The sequence below is a fragment of the Candoia aspera genome, chromosome 5, assembly GCF_035149785.1.
Source record: "Candoia aspera isolate rCanAsp1 chromosome 5, rCanAsp1.hap2, whole genome shotgun sequence".
Classification (NCBI taxonomy): domain Eukaryota; kingdom Metazoa; phylum Chordata; class Lepidosauria; order Squamata; family Boidae; genus Candoia; species Candoia aspera.
Window position 1 is genome coordinate 56,868,291 of NC_086157.1, and position 17,459 is coordinate 56,885,749.

At 37.0% G+C, this 17,459-nt stretch overlaps 1 protein-coding gene across 8 annotated transcripts in view; it reads left to right on the top strand.

Annotated features, from left to right (window-relative positions):
• Positions 1 to 17,459, top strand: part of KDM6A (lysine demethylase 6A) — a 166,726-nt gene that overhangs the window by 83,306 nt on the left and 65,961 nt on the right. Inside the window, exons 9-18 of one of the 8 annotated variants that reach the window (XM_063305265.1) lie at positions 562 to 660; positions 1,282 to 1,375; positions 2,875 to 3,001; positions 4,958 to 5,056; positions 5,458 to 5,677; positions 6,218 to 6,352; positions 6,800 to 6,949; positions 7,441 to 7,536; positions 8,386 to 8,490; positions 9,464 to 9,859. In XM_063305265.1, coding sequence (XP_063161335.1) covers positions 562 to 660; positions 1,282 to 1,375; positions 2,875 to 3,001; positions 4,958 to 5,056; positions 5,458 to 5,677; positions 6,218 to 6,352; positions 6,800 to 6,949; positions 7,441 to 7,536; positions 8,386 to 8,490; positions 9,464 to 9,859 — 1,521 coding nt within the window. The remainder of the gene's footprint in view (positions 1 to 561; positions 661 to 1,281; positions 1,376 to 2,874; positions 3,002 to 4,957; positions 5,057 to 5,457; positions 5,678 to 6,217; positions 6,353 to 6,799; positions 6,950 to 7,440; positions 7,537 to 8,385; positions 8,491 to 9,463; positions 9,860 to 17,459) is intronic. The other 7 variants (XM_063305268.1, XM_063305267.1, XM_063305266.1 and 4 more) reach the window with 7 other exon arrangements.

The following is a 17,459-nucleotide window of genomic DNA, read 5'->3' on the forward strand; positions in this document are numbered from 1 at the left end:
CAGATATATGTATGGCACCTACTCTTCTGGGGTTCTGGAAGGCCCTTAAGACCTGCTTTGTTCCCAGGCCTGGAGCTAGTGTGTTTGTGAAGCCCCCATGTGTTTTTTTAATTGTTACGATTGTTTTTTAGTTTGGGCTGTTCAATTATTTTTGTCCTTTAATTGTTTTAATTGTATACTCCATATTGTAAGCCACCCAGAGTCTTTTGGAATAGGCGGCCATAACAAATCTAAGTAAATAAATAAATACTACAAAATGATATTTCACAGATCCAAATGGCTGCAGTGATTGACCAACTTAGTTGGTCCTAGTATCAGTCACATATTAAATATAAAATTTGTTTATAGAGTTTAATGGGGCAGAACTGAGCAAGTCCCTCAGTTGAGGGGTGAGGGAAAGAAATTATTTTTGCTTATTTTCCCCTCCTTCTTCAGCCTGTATGCTCTCAAAAATCTGTTCCAGATGGTTGGGGGCCACTTGAACAGTGTTTGAGGTGGCAGTGAGGGCTGCAGGGGGAAGGGGAAATCAGTGAAAATTGCTTCCCCCTCTTCCACCTGCAGAAGCATCCAGTTGAGGAGGAGCATCCACTGGATCCAACTCACTTCTGGGAACGGAAGAGGCTCTTCCATTTGTGGAGCAGCAGCCCTGGATCCAACCCAGTATGTTTGAATTGAAAAGGCAGATGTTCTAGTTGCTTGACAGTATTTGCACTACTTTTAAACCCCGCTTTGATTAAGGATCTCCTCACTCGTTCCACGTCTTTTCCATTTATCTTTACATACCCTGTAGGAGATTTAATCCTAATGTGTAGTATAGAAATTGAGAATCAGAAAATGACAGTGCTGAACATTGAGGCATGTTGAATATAATTAGTTTTTGTTTAATTTAATGGATTGCATTAATTCACTTCCATCAATTTATGTTGGTTCTTCAGCAATCTCTCGTCTTCATTTTGGAGTTGCATATGGGCAATCTAAATTTTTTAGATGGACATTGTCATCATCAGCTGAGTAGAGCATCAGTAATATAGCAGAATTAGAATAGGTCCTATTTAATTAATAATAGTAAGTTGATCAGGATTCACTAGATTCAAATATTCATCATTTCTTATATTTGAATTTCCTTTTTTAAATAATTTATTTATCATAAACATAGTATTCTGTTGCAATGTGCTAGTTGCCATTAACATTCATATATATTTTGTTCTTAATTGTAATGTCAATCCAGTGGCCTGTTTTAAAAAGTTATCACTTCAGTAAACATGTCATTCTCCTTTTTAGAGAAAATATCATTTGGCAAAGAAGGAATATGAACAACTTTTGCAGTCTGAAAACCTTCCTGCACAAGTGAAAGCAACTGTGTTACAGCAGTTAGGTATGTATAAATGAAGAAATGCGAGTCATGTTGCATGTTTTTAACACTGTTTTGTTTACAGGACATTGTAATACATCTAGTTCTCCAACAGTTCAGTTTCAAATTTTAATTTTTCATTAGAAAAATACTTGACTCTTTTGCATCAGTCTTCTAAATTTAGAGGTGCAAGCATACAGCCTTAAATCATTTATTATCATCAATTACCTTTTTTTTTCAAATAGTTTATTTTTCAGAGAAACTTTCAGAATGATATTAATATCCAAAATAAGGAAATGGGAAACTTACTCTTTTACTTTCAATTAGTTCTTGCTGCAATTGCAGTTTAGTGTTTTTCCCTATTATTGTCAGGATTTGAGGCAAAGAAACAACACTGAGCCAGGAATTAGGCTCTAGTTCTTTATTGTTTCTATCATACACAGAATCTTGCCAAACTAGGCAAGGCCAAAAGGTGCTAGGGAGAAATACTCCAGGGAATCTAAGGTGGGTCCTGTCTCAGCTTCTTGGTCAGCTGCCCAAGGTCCTCCAAACTGGAAGATCATTTCTCCCCCTGGAATGCACCCCCTCCTTCCTCTCCTGCAACCTCTATAGCATCATCTCCTCCTCAGAGACACATTCCGTCATAATTATACAATTATGGGTTCAGACTGATTATATCAAAAATATAGAGAAAGAATTGGATAGAATTTTATAGAATATACTATTATCTGAAATACATTTTTTATCTAGAAGTAGCAATGAATTTGCATTCTATGGAATCAAGTATCAGTGCTGCTATAGAAACAACTACAGTTTGCTGCCTTGCTAATGGGAACTGAGTCTTAAATGTTTTCTGGGAGGAGCCAAGCCCTTTAAAAAAAAAAGGGTGTTACATAGGAATGGCTCCAGCTGTAGCAACTACCCCCAAAATAAAGCTTATTAGTAACCAAAAGCTCCACACCAGCCTCTTACAGAACTTAGCCTTATGTTAGTTTAATCCTAAATACAATAATGGATTTCCTTTATAGAAGATAAGTAGGCTGTTTTCTCTGTCTGATATAGATCATTGTAATGAATTCAGTGTGTGTGTGTATGCTACCTCTTAGGGGCTGGTTAAATCTTATAGTGATGTACTTGCTCTTTGTTTGAATGTTGTATTTGTTGTTATTAGTATTTCCCTAATTGTATATTGCCTTCCCCCCCCTTACTTATAGTGGTTCATTAGAGGGGAGTTTGTAAGCTGTATAGAATAAATTGTTATCATTTCCTTTTGATCTGATAAAGCAAATGAAAACAAGAGGGAATTGTAAGAAAAAACTGCAGTGGTTCACTGATAGAGATTTTCAGCTTTAAGCAGAATGTAATTTTGTCTGCTAATTAGATATCTTCTATAGTGCTAATTTTCTGTTGGATTGGTTGAAGGAAATAATAAAACAATAATAAATGAATAATACAGTAATCTGGTTCATTCTAAAACATACACAGACATTCTAAAATACATATATACATGTTTCTTTTCTCAGGCTGGATGCATCACACAGTGGATCAATTAGGAGATAAAGCCACCAAGGAAAACTATGCTATTCAATGTCTCCAGAAGTCTCTAGAGGCAGATCCAAACTCTGGCCAATCCTGGTATTTCCTTGGAAGGTAAGAATGAATTGTGATAACAAAGTTTATGGTTCAGCAAATACGTACATAGAAGAAGCAAATACCTGATTTATATGCTAGGGTGATGTCATGAGTAAGGATGGCGAGCAGGGGGCTCCCATCCAGACTGTAAAGCGCATGCGTAGTACTGAGGAATTAGGTAGCCATTCAAAGAGACACAGATCGGGACCGCCTTAGCCTTTGGGGTTTATATGTCTGGGTTTTTCCCACGCTTCTTCAGTTTGTTAGGATTTTCTGTTATGTAGCAGTAATAAAACACTAGAGACCTATTCCTTGTTTCAGCGTGGTTCCTGGCTGTTAGAACAGGTAATATGTATTCTATACAGGTACTCTTTGGTTAATGACAGTAATTGGGACCAGGAACTCTGTTGCAAAGCAATGTGGTTGTAAAGCACAACATCACATGCCTGCGCCAACTTATGATGGCAGTTCCAGTTGTGGTCGTTAGGCAAATCCCATGTGATTGCAGCGTCTTGCAGTCACATGGTCACCATTTGTGACCTCCTGCCAGCTTCCCCACTGACTTTGCTTGTTGGAAGTTGGCAGTGAAGATCACAAATGGTGATCACATCACCGTGGGACACTGTGACCATCATAATTGCAAGCCAGTTGGAAGCACCTGAATCATGATCATGTAGCCGCGGGGACACTGCAACAGCCACAGCTTCAAGGAGCAACTGTAAGTCTCCTCATTCAGGACCGTTGTAACTTAGAACAGTAACTGAGGACTACCTGTACTTTGTTTGAAGGTAATTATTTCTTAGGAAAATGTTCAGCATTGATAAGATTCCTTATAATGCACCTAGGATTGTTCAGGATAAGTATACATATAAAACCATTAGCAAAACTATGTGTGAATATTTAGAAAGAGGATTATGAGATCTTGTTTTTTAATCTGTCCCAAATGCTGTGCTTTTGCTGTTTGATCTACTGTAGTGCTTTAAGTTTGTGAAGCTTTCAAATTTCAAGCCAAATAATGGCAATTATACATGCTTGGCAATTCATACCCAGGACTTACTAAGTCTCTTGTTCTTTAAAGTTGTTAATGCTGCAAAAACAAGAAAGCACATACTATGTTTTTATTTTCTTTTTCCAGCTTGTTTGCCACTTTGAATAGTGTATGGTAAGACAGGTATTCTGGAATCCTCCAGATATTTTGAATTCATCTCCAAAGCATTTAGTATTGTAGCTTTTATGGCCAGTGGCAAGGGATGGTTAAACTATAGCTGAAAATATCTGGATGGTACCAGGATCCCTATTTCTAATATATTATGTCTATAAAATAATTATGTAAAGCTTCTGTCTTTCTCAGCCTTACATTACTAGTTTCTGACTGTCTTCCTGTGCCTATGAACTGCTGTATTAAAGGCAAATAAGTCTGAGATTTTATTAGGAAAGTATGCTGTTTGTAGTAACCATTTATTTAATATAGTGCAGGACCTAAAAAAAAATACTCCTGGTAGTTTACATTCTATTTCAATTTTAATGTTTAAATTTATTCTAAAATATCATCAGTGAACTCTTTATTTTAAATTCATTTTGTGTAGCCTTAGTTATGGGATCTGGAACTAATTCCTTCAATTTAGTTTGGGGGAAGAGAAATATAGTAAGACAGATTTTGCCTAAATTAAATATTGGTTGTTTTCAGTTTAGATTTTGTTCTGTTCATATTGGCTCTTCATTTATTATGTAATATTGGCAACTATTACCTATTTGTAGATGCCTATGAATGAGGCATGTGATTGCCACTTGTATTTCATAATGGTAGAATATATCGATGGTTGCAAGATTCTGCTGAAATTGCTTTTAACATGTAGGACATAAATTGACAGCAGATTGTAAGAATGCATGAATTGTAATTAATCCATGGAATATTAAAAGCAAACAATTGTAAAATCAGCCTCAATATTTGTTTTTATCCATCTTTTCTTTCAGGTGCTATTCAAGTATTGGGAAAGTTCAGGATGCCTTTATTTCTTATAGGCAATCTATTGATAAATCAGAAGCAAGTGCAGACACATGGTGTTCTATAGGGTAAGAGATTATAAGAGAAATAATGCATCAAAATATAATATATTTGAGAAAGATGGTTTTTAATAAATGTTTTATCATATAAGTATTCTTAGAACTGTTTTATAAAATATAAAGTTATTTGAATTTCTAATTGTGCTAGATATACTTCAGATTTAGGACATATATTTTTCTCAAAGTTAATTTTAAGGCTAACTTTTAGGCAAAATTAACTAAGTACTGTATTAAGCTTGTTTAAAAAGGTATTTAAAGCACTTCTAAACATTCCATTATAGTAACTTGAGATTCTATACTTACATTGCTTTGGAGAATTATTCTTATCACATGTTTAGGTACAAATTGAGACAAATGATGAAACTTTGGAGATGATTTTGTTACTTAGAATTGATTATTTGTCTTTTTAGTGTTCTATATCAACAGCAGAATCAGCCTATGGATGCATTACAGGCCTATATCTGTGCTGTACAATTGGACCATGGCCATGCTGCAGCCTGGATGGATCTTGGCACCCTCTATGAGTCCTGCAACCAGTCTCAGGATGCCATTAAATGCTACTTAAATGCAACCAGAAGCAAAAACTGTAGTAATACCTCTGCACTTGCAGCACGAATAAAGTATTTACAGGTAAAAACATGGTCTTAAAATAGGGACCTGTTTAGCAATAATATGGGGTTAGAAAAGAGGAGGAAAATAAGGACACAGACATTTTATATGTGATTGTTTCATGAGCTTCGCAATCTGTTTCCATATGCATTCAGGACATGCCATAGTTTGCAGTTTCATTTGATTTTTCATTTTAAGTGGGTCTCTATTCTTAAGTATTCTTTTTTGTATCTTGATATAATTTATGCATATTTTGTGTTGTCTACATTTTAAGTTATCATAGCATTTAGTAAGAGAATACACACACTATCTTCTGCTCTTGTTAGCAACTTCAGAATCAAAGGATTAATGAGACCACTGAAATCAGAGTTCAGTTTTGTTCCAATTCTCACAAAGGTTTATCTGGTTACCCTCTTTATCCTTAGCATTTCTCTGAAGTCCCAGATTTAAAATTGATCCTTTCTAAGACATAATAGAGTACAGAATTTAGGAAAATTTCATGGACTTGATCTTACTAAATTAGGCTTGTGTTAAATTCACTTTTTACATAATTTTTCCTAGGCTCAGTTGTGTAACCTTCCACAAGGTAGTCTACAGAATAAAACTAAATTACTTCCTAGTATTGAGGAGGCATGGAGCCTACCAATCCCCGCAGAGCTTACCTCCAGGCAGGGTGCCATGAACACAGCACAGCAGGTGAGAAGTTGGGTTATGTTCTGCAGGTGCCCAGCTTTTTAAGGGTTCTTTTCAATCAATCTGTAGTAGTCAAGAGTATTTTGCTGTAGCACAGAGTTAGTTTTCACTGGTAATAAGACTTAACAGCAGAGGGAGATTAAGAAACCTCCCTGTTATGGAAGAAATACGGGGGTACCAATTTAGAACCTTTGTGGATTTCATAATTGTCACAAAGATTTCATCCCACTTAGAATTTGCAGCAGTTTTTTGTCTGTTTGTTTTGAAAACAAACCCAAAACCCATGAAAGGTACACACTGCTCCTTTGAATCTATGAAAATTGATTTTCAGTAAATAAGCTCAGAATAAATTCACAGCCCTTTTAAAAATGTACAACTGGTAAAAGATATATAGTTCAAGGAACAGTTTAAAATGAATAGAACCATATTTTCTCTCCCTCTGATTCCTAGGCTTGTAAACCTCATCAAAATACTGAACCTGTACTAGGCCTCAGTCAAACACCTATTTCACAGCAATTGCCACTACACATGATTCCTTCTAGCCATGTAGATGACCTGTCCAGTCCAGCCAAGAGGAAAAGACCATCTAGTCCAACCAAGGTATATATACTCATGTAAGAGCCCCACTTAGTTTCAAGAATCAGGTCTTCAGAAGAATTAGTCCATTACCAAGATAGCTCTTTATAACAGTTATAATGTACACAACTGTGACATTGGTATAAGAATAGTTGAACATTACAATAGCTATAACAGTACCATAGCAGAGGGTACAAAGAGGGCCATGCCATTTTGTCTATCATCTTTGCTTATATTTAGAATGCTGAATCATCACATGTATAGTATTGCAGAAACTAAAATGAATTTTGGTGAACTTTGAAATATATATCATTTGATTTATTTAATTATTCATCATTGTTGTTTTTTGCATTATCCCACATTATTACTCTATTAACTAATATTTTATTGTATTTAGCAATATTTTTATGTTTTATTTTTTTAAAGAATTTGTCTTGATTTGTAGTGAGCACCATTAATACACTTTGGCTCTTAGATATTCTACTACTACTGTTATTGTTATTGTTTATTTTTAGAACACTTTAGAGGCTTGGAGCAGTGGCCACACAGTGTCACATCCTCCAGTACAGCAACAAATACATTCTTGGTGCTTGACACCACAGAAATTACAGGTAAAGTTTTTTTCTTAATAACATATAATTATAAAACCAAGATGATCACATCTTACCTCATGACTTAACTAAATTTTCTTCTGATGTATTTTTCTTTTAGCATATATTTATATAAACATTTTTGTATTTATATTTTTCCTCTTCTGAGATATTTAAATTAAATCAAAGAAATTGTTACTGTAGCCAAAACAAATTTTCTACATATTAATTCTGCATGTTACTTGAAAGCACTGCATTTGTATAAAAAGACATATTTTTAATGTTTAAATGGGTTGTTATGACATAGTTAAAGATATCACGGAATAATAGTCATTTCATGCAACAGTTTGCTGTGAGAATACTTTTTTATAGGCTATAATTTTGATACCCTACAATATTTGATTAATGACTGAAATATTCAAAAATTACTCTTGATAAACTGAATAAAAAAAGATGCAGCTTTGGTTTCTTAGTAGGCTAAATGCCTTTTTTAAACCAGAAGTAGAGTGTTTTTCTCTCAAAATAAGGGAATTGACAGAGGAAAATGGGTAGAGGAATTGTGCAATAGAGATAGATGTAAAGCCATCCACATTTATTGCTATGTATACTGTACAGTGTGCTATTCTCTACAAAACATCATGAGTTTTGCATGGACTTGTTCCCAGCATCTGTCGTCGTAGTTAATAATGTTTGTCTTGCTATACCACTCCATTTGGAATTATCTTGATTTTGAGTAGGTTTTAGTTTGTTATTAGCATTTTTTTTTTTAAAGATGGTTTTAAAAGGAAAATAAATAGATTATTGAAGGAGAATGATTGGTCATATTGTGATACCAGGACCTTAAGGAATGTGTTTTTATTTCTTTTTCAGCACTTGGAACAGCTGCGTGCAAATAGAAATAGTTTAAATCCAGCACAGAAACTTATGCTGGAACAGCTGGAGAGTCAGTTTGTCTTGATGCAGCAACACCAGCAGGTGCCAGCAAACACTTTTACTTTGCCGATTGTCTTATGAAATGAATTTGGTTGGACATTTAAATTCTAGGATTTTAAATATTTATGAATGTTTCAGTTATTCTTGGTCAGTGTTATAAGTATGGAAAAAAGGGATGGATGAATAAATAGATTAGAAGGAACACATATAGTAAATTAGCATAAGTTATTTCACATAGGCTTATTCTTTCCCAGAGGCAATGAGATAATATACTGCAGTGATTTATCCTTAAATTAGTGATATAGAAGTAGTACACATTTATAATGTGACACAGTAATTTCTGTCATTAATGCAATGTGTGAAATTAACTAGAGATGCTAGAGAATTTGGTGAAGTAAAGCCTCAACAGTGGTACTTCGCCATTCCATCTTTATTAGGTGGCAGGATATCTACTAGAAGCATAGTTTTGTATGTTTGTTGTTAAACGAAGATGCATACTTTTGCATAATATTTTTGTCAGAAAAATACACCTGGCTTTAACCCTGTATTCCTTCAGAAGATATTCCTGATTTCTGCTGGATTTCTATTATTATGTTTTTTATTTGCTGGTGCTGGTGCTGTATTTATTTTATTTTTGCCAGTATAGCATCATTATTTGAAAAGTCCATTGCTGCATGTTACAAGCACACATTGACTTAATAAGGATAAACATGTACGTAAATGCAACTTTTGCCTATAAAATACTCCAAAGGGATAACAGATCTTTTCATCATTATTGCTCAGTATGATCTTGTTCAGACAGAATCATTCATATGTTACACTACAGGGTTATATAATTTTTTGCTGCCTGTTATGTGACAGAGGCATAAACTTTAGAAGAGCATATCTGCACTAAGAGCTTTTATAAATGTATTGGTAGTTTGGGCTCTAATATCTGTTCCACCAAAAATGCTTGAGGAAATTATAACTTGAAATAATTTCCTAACTTTTTAATATTTTATTCCCTTTTTGTTAGATGAGGCAGATGGGAGTTGCACAGGTACGAGCTACTGGAATTGCTAATGGGCCAACAGCTGACTCATCACTGCCTACAAACTCTGTCTCTGGTCAGCAGCCACAGGTTGCTCTAACCAGAGTGCCTAACATCACACAGCACGGAATCCGTCCAACCTGCCCTGGGCAGCCTATGGCAAATGGACCCTTCCCAGCAGGCTCAGTTCCCTGCAGCACAGCAAGAACGCTGAGTAGTACAGACACTATTTTGATAGGCAATAATCACATAACAGGAAGTGGAAGTAATGGAAATGTGCCTTACCTGCAGCGAAACGCACTCTCTCTACCTCATAACCGCACAAACCTGACCAGCAGCGCAGAGGAGCCGTGGAAAAAACAACTATCTAACTCCACTCAGGTAACAGTGTATTGATTTAATTTTTAATAGAAAAATGCTGATGCAAGAGCATAACTTTCTTTGTCCAGATGACAGTTCCCATTCAGTAGAAATATAGTTCAAAAAATATGAACAGAATATCTGAAAATATTAAATACCTTCTGAAAATTAAGTTAATGCATGTTATTAACTACCTCCCAAAATGGAACAATTGTAGTATACATACAAACATGCTTAAAGACAGCATGCATCTGATTGCATCTCCACCAACATGACAGCTTACTCAAGGCCTTTCTATATAAACACAGTGGCATCCAAGAACATAACTTTTAGCATAACGTTTATCGATAATCAGAAAGAACATGAAATATTTCAATCCTTGGGTGGTGATATTTACAGTGCATTCGGAAAGTATTCAGACCCCCTTCTTTCAATTTTGTTATGTTGCAGCCTGATACTACAATCATTCAAATTCATTTTTTTAATCATTAATCTACACTCAGTACCCCATAATGACAAAGTGAAAACAGAATTTTAGAAATGTCTGTAAATTTATTAAAAAGGAAAAACTGAAATATCACATGCACGTAAGTATTCCGACCCTTTACTCAGTACTTTGTTGAAGCACCTTTGGCAGCAATTACAGCCTCGAGTCTTTTTTGGTATGATGCGACAAGCCTTGCACACCTGGATTGGGGGATTTTCTGCCATTCTTCTTTGCAAACCCTCCCAAGCTCAGGTTGGATGGGGATTGTCGGTGGACAGCCATTTTCAGGTCTCTCCAGAGATCTTCAATAGCGTTCAAGTCAGCGCTCTGGCTGGGCCACTCTAGGATGTCTAGGATGGTATTGGGCAGGTGATGAGCAGTGCCTGGTGTCCTCCAGATGTAACGTTTAGAATTGAGGCCAAACAGTTCGATCTTGGTTTCATCAGACCAGAGAATCTTGTTTCTCACAGTCTGAGGGTCCTTCAGGTGCTTTTTTGCAAACTCCAAGCGGGCTTTCATGTGTTTTGCACTGAGGAGAGGCTTCCGTCTAGCCACTCCACCATAAAGCCCAGATCGGTGGAAGGCTGCAGTGATGGTTGTCCTTCTGGAACTTTGTCCCATCTCCACGCAGGATCTCTGGAGCTCAGTCAGAGTGACCATCAGATTCTTGGTCACCTCTCTTACTAAGGCTCTTCTCCCCCGATTGCTCAGTTCGGCCGGGTGACCAGCTCTTGGAAGAGTCCTGGTTGTGCCAGACTTCTTCCATTTGAGAATTATGGAGGCCACTGTGCTCTTGGGAACCTTCAGCGCAGGAGAAATTTTTTTGTAGCCTTCTCCAGATCTGTGCCTCGCAATAATCCTGTCTCTGAGCTCTGCAGGCAGTTCCTCTGACCTCACGGCTTTTGCTCTGATACAGTATGCATTGAGCTGTGAGGCCTTCTATAGAGAGGTGTGTGCCTTTCCAAATCATGTCCAATCAATTTAATTTACCACAGGTGGACTCCAATTAAGGTGTAGAAACAGCTCAACAACTATCAAGAGAAATGGGAGGCACCTGAGCTAAATTTCAAGTGTTGTTGCAAAGGGTCTGAATACTTAGGTACATGTGATATTTCAGTTTTTCCTTTTTAATAAATTTATAGACATTTCTAAAATTCTGTTTTTACTTTGTCATTATGGGGTACTGAGTGTAGATTAATGAGAAAAAATGCATTTGAATGACTGTAGTATCAGGCTGCAACATAACAAAATTGACAAAAGTGAAGGGGGTCTGAATACTTTCCGAATGCACTGTATGTATACTAAGTAAACATAATGAAGTAGATTCATTATTTTAGAAGTTACTCCTCAATATTTTAATTCAAGTATTTATATGTTTTAAATAATAAAATTTTGATTTTGTAAAAGGAAAAAGAAAAACATTCACAAACTTAAGGAACTTTTGCCAAGGAAATACAATATTATTTTTTGAAAACTCGAAACAAGACATCAATATTTTTATTTACTCTATATAACTAATCAAAGAGAAGTATTTCTTACTTTGAAAAGTAATATGATGTTGTTATTCCACCAATACAAAATGGGTTCGCATACAGTATAGTACAAAACAAGTTCAAGCACAAAAGTCATTTATTTGCTTTACCAGTTTTCCTGGTAGCAACATATTAATGAAATTCTAAGCACGATGAAAGATTTAACAAGGAATTTAAGGGATTGATTTGGAAGAATGTCACTTTTAGCGTTGAACTTGACTCATCTATGTACTAAATGCTAAGCTTTGGATTTATTTCTCTTGGGAGAATTCATGACAATTCATCTGGTATTTAAATAACCATATGTCTCTACAGAGATGGTTCCAGTTGGATATCTGTATGTGAGCAACCAAGACATTCCACTTCTTCATTCAGTAGACATATCAGTTGTGTATTGGATATTGGTATAGTTCTGTCCTTGTAATCTTTCCTTTTTCAATTTTAAGGGAAAATAATGGTATGAAGTGAAAGCCATATGCATGCATTTCTACATGTTTCCTATTCAGGTATAATGTAAATTTTTGATATTTTAATGAGTAAATCAGACAGAAAATACAGTGATAGGAAGGTTGGTTCACCATGTATAGGCTTTAATAATAAAATTATTTTTGTCAAGGTTGACTGCTCTATAGTATGATAAAAGCAAGGAAAACGTTTTTGTTTTTAAGCCAATTAAATTGAATGGTAAATTGGAATTTTATTTGGCTCTTACAAGCTGAATGAATAACATTTTAAATGTAGTGAATTCACAAAGAAAAAGATGGATAAAAACTATATTTCCCAATTTTTTCTCTATCAGCTTTTACAGCTTGTGAAGTGCTTCAGTCCAATTCTCCTACTAAGTATACTGTATAAGTAAACTCATTTAACAGGAAGTCTCTGGAGGGAGAGAACATTTGGGCAGGAACCTCTAGGGGCGGGTAAGGAGAAGAAATGGCAAGAAAGTAGAGTAAATTTGAATGCAGATAATTACATTAAAATGAAAAATCTGACTTCTTTTTTAGATAATTGCATCATAATAAGATGTACAATTGAATAATACTGAAAATGGTTTTTCACTGGTACTAATACTTTCTCAAGAAATTCACGAGGATAGTTAAAATATGCTTTTGACCTGAGTAAATCTTTGCATTTCTCTTCTTCATAGATAAGAGTTCTCATCTTTTACTATCCATTTACTCTAGTGTATGGTATCTTATAAAAAGTATAATGAATTTAAAAATATGTTAGAAATCTATCAAATACTGTTGTTACCCATTTTATAATCTAAAAATGTCAGGAACATCATGAGAAAAGCACTTTTGACCTTTTAATTCTTAATAGCATAAGATAAAATGTCCAGAGACAAGTGCTTATTTACCACATTCACAACCAACCTACCACACTCAGTGCAACAGGAATTGGTGCATGATCTTCATTATTAGAGAGCCAGTTTGGTATAGTTGTTAAGATGCTGGCATAGAAACCAGGAAACTGTAAGTTCTAGGCCTCCCTTATACATGAAAGCTGGTTGGGGGACTTTGGGCCAGTCACTCAGTCTCAGCCCAACCCACCTCACAGGATTGTTGTTTGCCACCTTGAGTTGATATATACAGTATGTATGTATGTATGTATGTATGTATGTATGTATATGTACACACACACACAGTGTGTATGGGTGTGTGTGTGTATTTTCTATCCCGCCTTTATTATTTTTATAAATAAATCAAGGCGGCGAACATACCTAATACTCCTTCCTCCTCCTATTTTCCCCACAACAACAACCCTGTGAGGTGAGTTGGGCTGAATGAGAGTGACTGGTCCAAGGTCACCCAGTATTAGGTATGTTTGCTGCCTTGAGTTATTTATAAAAATAATAAAGGTGGGATATATATATGTCTATGTCTATGTGTATATATATATATACGCACACATATCTACACACACACGCAGACACCGACACAGGCAGATAGATCAACTCAAGGTGGCAAACATACTCCTGCCTCCTATTTTCCCCGTAACAACAATCCTGTGAGGTGGGTTTGGCTGAGACTGAGTGACTGGCCCAAAGTCCCCCAACCGGCTTTCATGTATAAGGGAGGCCTAGAATGTATAGTCCTATATATTTAGTGGTGGTAGATGTAGCGGTGCCAAGTGACAGCAACATCAGGAAGAAGGAGTATGAGAAGCTGGAGAAGTACCAGGGCCTGAAGGAGGAACTAGAGAGGATGTGGAAAGTGAAGGCCAAAGTGGTCCCTGTGGTGGTCTCATGGTTGTGATTCCCAAGCTGGGTGAGTGGCTTCAACAGATCCCAGGAACAACATCAGAGCTCTCTGTCCAGAAGAGTGCAGTGCTAGGAACAGCTAAGATACTGCGCAGAACCCTCAAACTCCCAGGTCCCTGGTAGAGGACTTGAGGTTGAGGAAGACACATACCACGCATAGGGGTGAGAAGGGATTTTTTTTTAAAGGAAGGATAAAAATTTCATAATAAAAATATGAACTAGAAAATTTTCCTCCAGACACTTTATACCTGGTTACAATATTTTACCAATAGTAGTCATTCCACAGTTTGTCTGTAGCCTCAAATTGCTAATGAATTAGGTTCCCTCTTATTTGCGGTTATCAGGCTCCCTAGCTCAACCTCAGCAGAAACTGCCTAAATACTCGACTTGCCACAGTTGGATAATCTTTAATGCATACTGGAATAAAGTCATTTTAGGCAGGTGACTGCTTTGTGTCTGTGTGAGCGTACAGTCCCCTCTTTTTACCCACTATAGTTTAAATCCAGTGCTGCTTTTTTCCTCCTTTCCCACTGTCAATGATCACCTTGCTTTGTGCTTCTCAGCCGTGGAGCTAGGTAGAAGTTGGTTGTTCATATAATCGTGTAAGTATTACACCATTGTCCTCTTTATTACACCTCCTCCTCCTCTGGGTGTCTGGAAAAATCAGAAACCACTTTCTGATGCAGAATAGTAGGAAGGACAGTTGTTTCCCCTTCTTCTGTCTCCATAGTGGAAAGTCCCGGGTCCTCCAGGTTCAGAGCAGCAGAAATGGGTGGTATGTACTCTTTCTTTCCCTTGGTCTTCATTGCTGGAAGCTTCTCTTTGGCTGCAGCAACAAAAGTATTGCTTTAACATGGCATTCCCCCATCTGATTGTGGGTAATTGTGCAAAGATAAATGGATTTTAACATCCAATAGTTAAATAGGGTCTGCTAGAAGCTTACCATGAATTGTAGCCTCCATCGCAAATCAGGAGTTTGGGCAACTTGTAGTTTCTGAGAACACATATAAACAGACTGTTTCCTCAGTAGAGGCGATGCCATGGCAAAAAATGAACTAGACCATCTTAGAAAAAAGATCAGCCATTACCAAGATAGCTTTAGAGCCTGGATATGATAGGTCAGTTGTAAAGCCCAAAGCTTTTGTCGGGTGGGTGGGGGCTGCAGTTTGCCAGTCTGAGGCTTGGCATGTTGCCTGGTCTGGCATTGTGGGTCATAATTCTTAGCATCTATTCTGTCATAGACAAGAAAATATATCTTTTAAATGCTCCAAAATGTCCATCTGGCAGCTGACATGACAGAGTTGCAGAACCTTCTCCATCAAGGAAAGAAGAACATATGATCACTGTGGTGCAATTCTCCATCAGGGTATGATGATTACAAGTGGTCCTCTGAAGGTCATCTCTCCTAGTCTGTACATAAACATCCTGGGGTCTTGGCATGGATTTGGTCAACTAAGGAAAAAGTCTTTCTTCCAACAAAAATGCAGGAGAACTGTTGGCGGGGTCCCCTCCATCCTCCCCAAAATTCACAGCATAAGGTGGAAGCTGGATGGATTCATAAGGCACAAGAAACTTGTTACAGGGTCTTCTTTGAGACCTCCTGGAGTACTAGGCACCTTGCTCTTGGTGTGATCTTGGTTGATCAGCCACTCCTGGGGAGGATAACAGTGGTGTTGAACTGTATTTATTTGTACATGATCTGCTTGGCAGTGGATTGGTGCAGTCCAAACTCTTTAGAAATAGTTTTGTGACCTTGTTTGAAATAGTTTTGTAACCTTGTTTTGTAACCTTGTTTGACAAGGTGCCACCATTCTTGTTCTTTGTGCTTGGAGTTCAAGAGATTTGAAAGTCAGAACCAGAAAGAGATTGTGCCTACCCAGCTTGATATTGAAAAAGCTTATAAGAAATCTGGATTCTTGGCCCTTTCCAACAAATGACACCAGCTCTGAAAGGCTTCCATGATGGCTAAAAACTCCTTGTAAGTAACAGTGGTGCTTAAAAGTTTGTGAACTCGTTTGAATTTTCAGTATTTTTACATAAATATGACCTAAAATGTGATCTGTTTTCCACACAGATCCTAAAACTAGATAAAGAGAACCCAATTAAATGAGTCAAAAACATTATACTTGTTCATTGATTTATTGAGGAAAATGATCCAAAGCTACATATTTATTTGCGGCAAAGGTACATGAACCTTTAGGATTATCGGTTCATTTGAAGGGGAAGTTAGAGTCAGGTGTTTCAATCAATGGGATGATAATCAGATGTGAGTGTGGGAGGTCCTGCCTTATTTAAAGAACAGAATTCTGAATATTCACTATCAAAGTCTGATCTTCACAAGACAGGTTTGTGGAAGTGTCCCACGGCTTAAAGAAAGGAGATTTCTGAGGACCTCCGAAAATCAGTTGGTGCTCACCAGACTGGAAAAGGTCACAAAACTATTTCCAAAGAGTTTGAATTCCACCAGTCCACTGCCAGGCAGATCATGTACAAATAAATGCAGTTCAACACCATTGTTACCCTCCTCAGGAGTGGTTGACTGCCAAGATCACACCAAGAGAAAGGTGTGTAATACTCCAGGAGGTCTCAAAGAAGCCCAGGGTAACATCTAAGGAACTAAAGGCCTCTCTTGCATTGACAAATGTCAGTGTTCATGAGACCATAATCAGGAGAACAGTGAACAACAATGGTGTGTATGGCAGGGTAGCAAGAGGAAAATCACTACTCTCCAGAAAGAACATTGTTGCCCAGCTACAGCAAGTTTGCAAAAGACCATGTGGATAAGCCAGAAGGCTGTTGGAATAATGTTTTGGAGACAGAAGAGACCAAAATAGAACTTTTTGGCTTGAATGAAAAGTGTTATGTTGCCTTCCAGCTTAAGACCCATATCCCATTTGTGAAACATGGTAGTGGCAGTATCATGGCTTGGGCCTGCTTTGCTGCCTCTGGACCAGGACAGCTTGTCATCATTCTGAATTGTACCGGCAAATTCTACAGGAAAATGACAGGGTATCTGTCTGTGAACTGAAGCTCAAGAGAAAGTGAGTCATGCAGCAAGACAGTAACCAAAACACACAAGTTGTATGACCAAAGAATGGTGAAAGCAGAAGAAAGTTAATGTTTTGGAATGGCCCAGTCAAAGACCTGACAATCTTACAGAAATGTTGTGGAAGGACCTGAAGCAGGCAGTTCACGTGAAGAAGCTCACCAACATCCCTGAACTGAAGCTGTTCTGTAAAAAGGAATGGGCTAAAATTTCTCCAAGCCAATGTGCAGGACTGATCAACAGTTCCTGGAAATGTTTAGCTGCAATTATTGCTGCCCAAGGGGGGCACACCA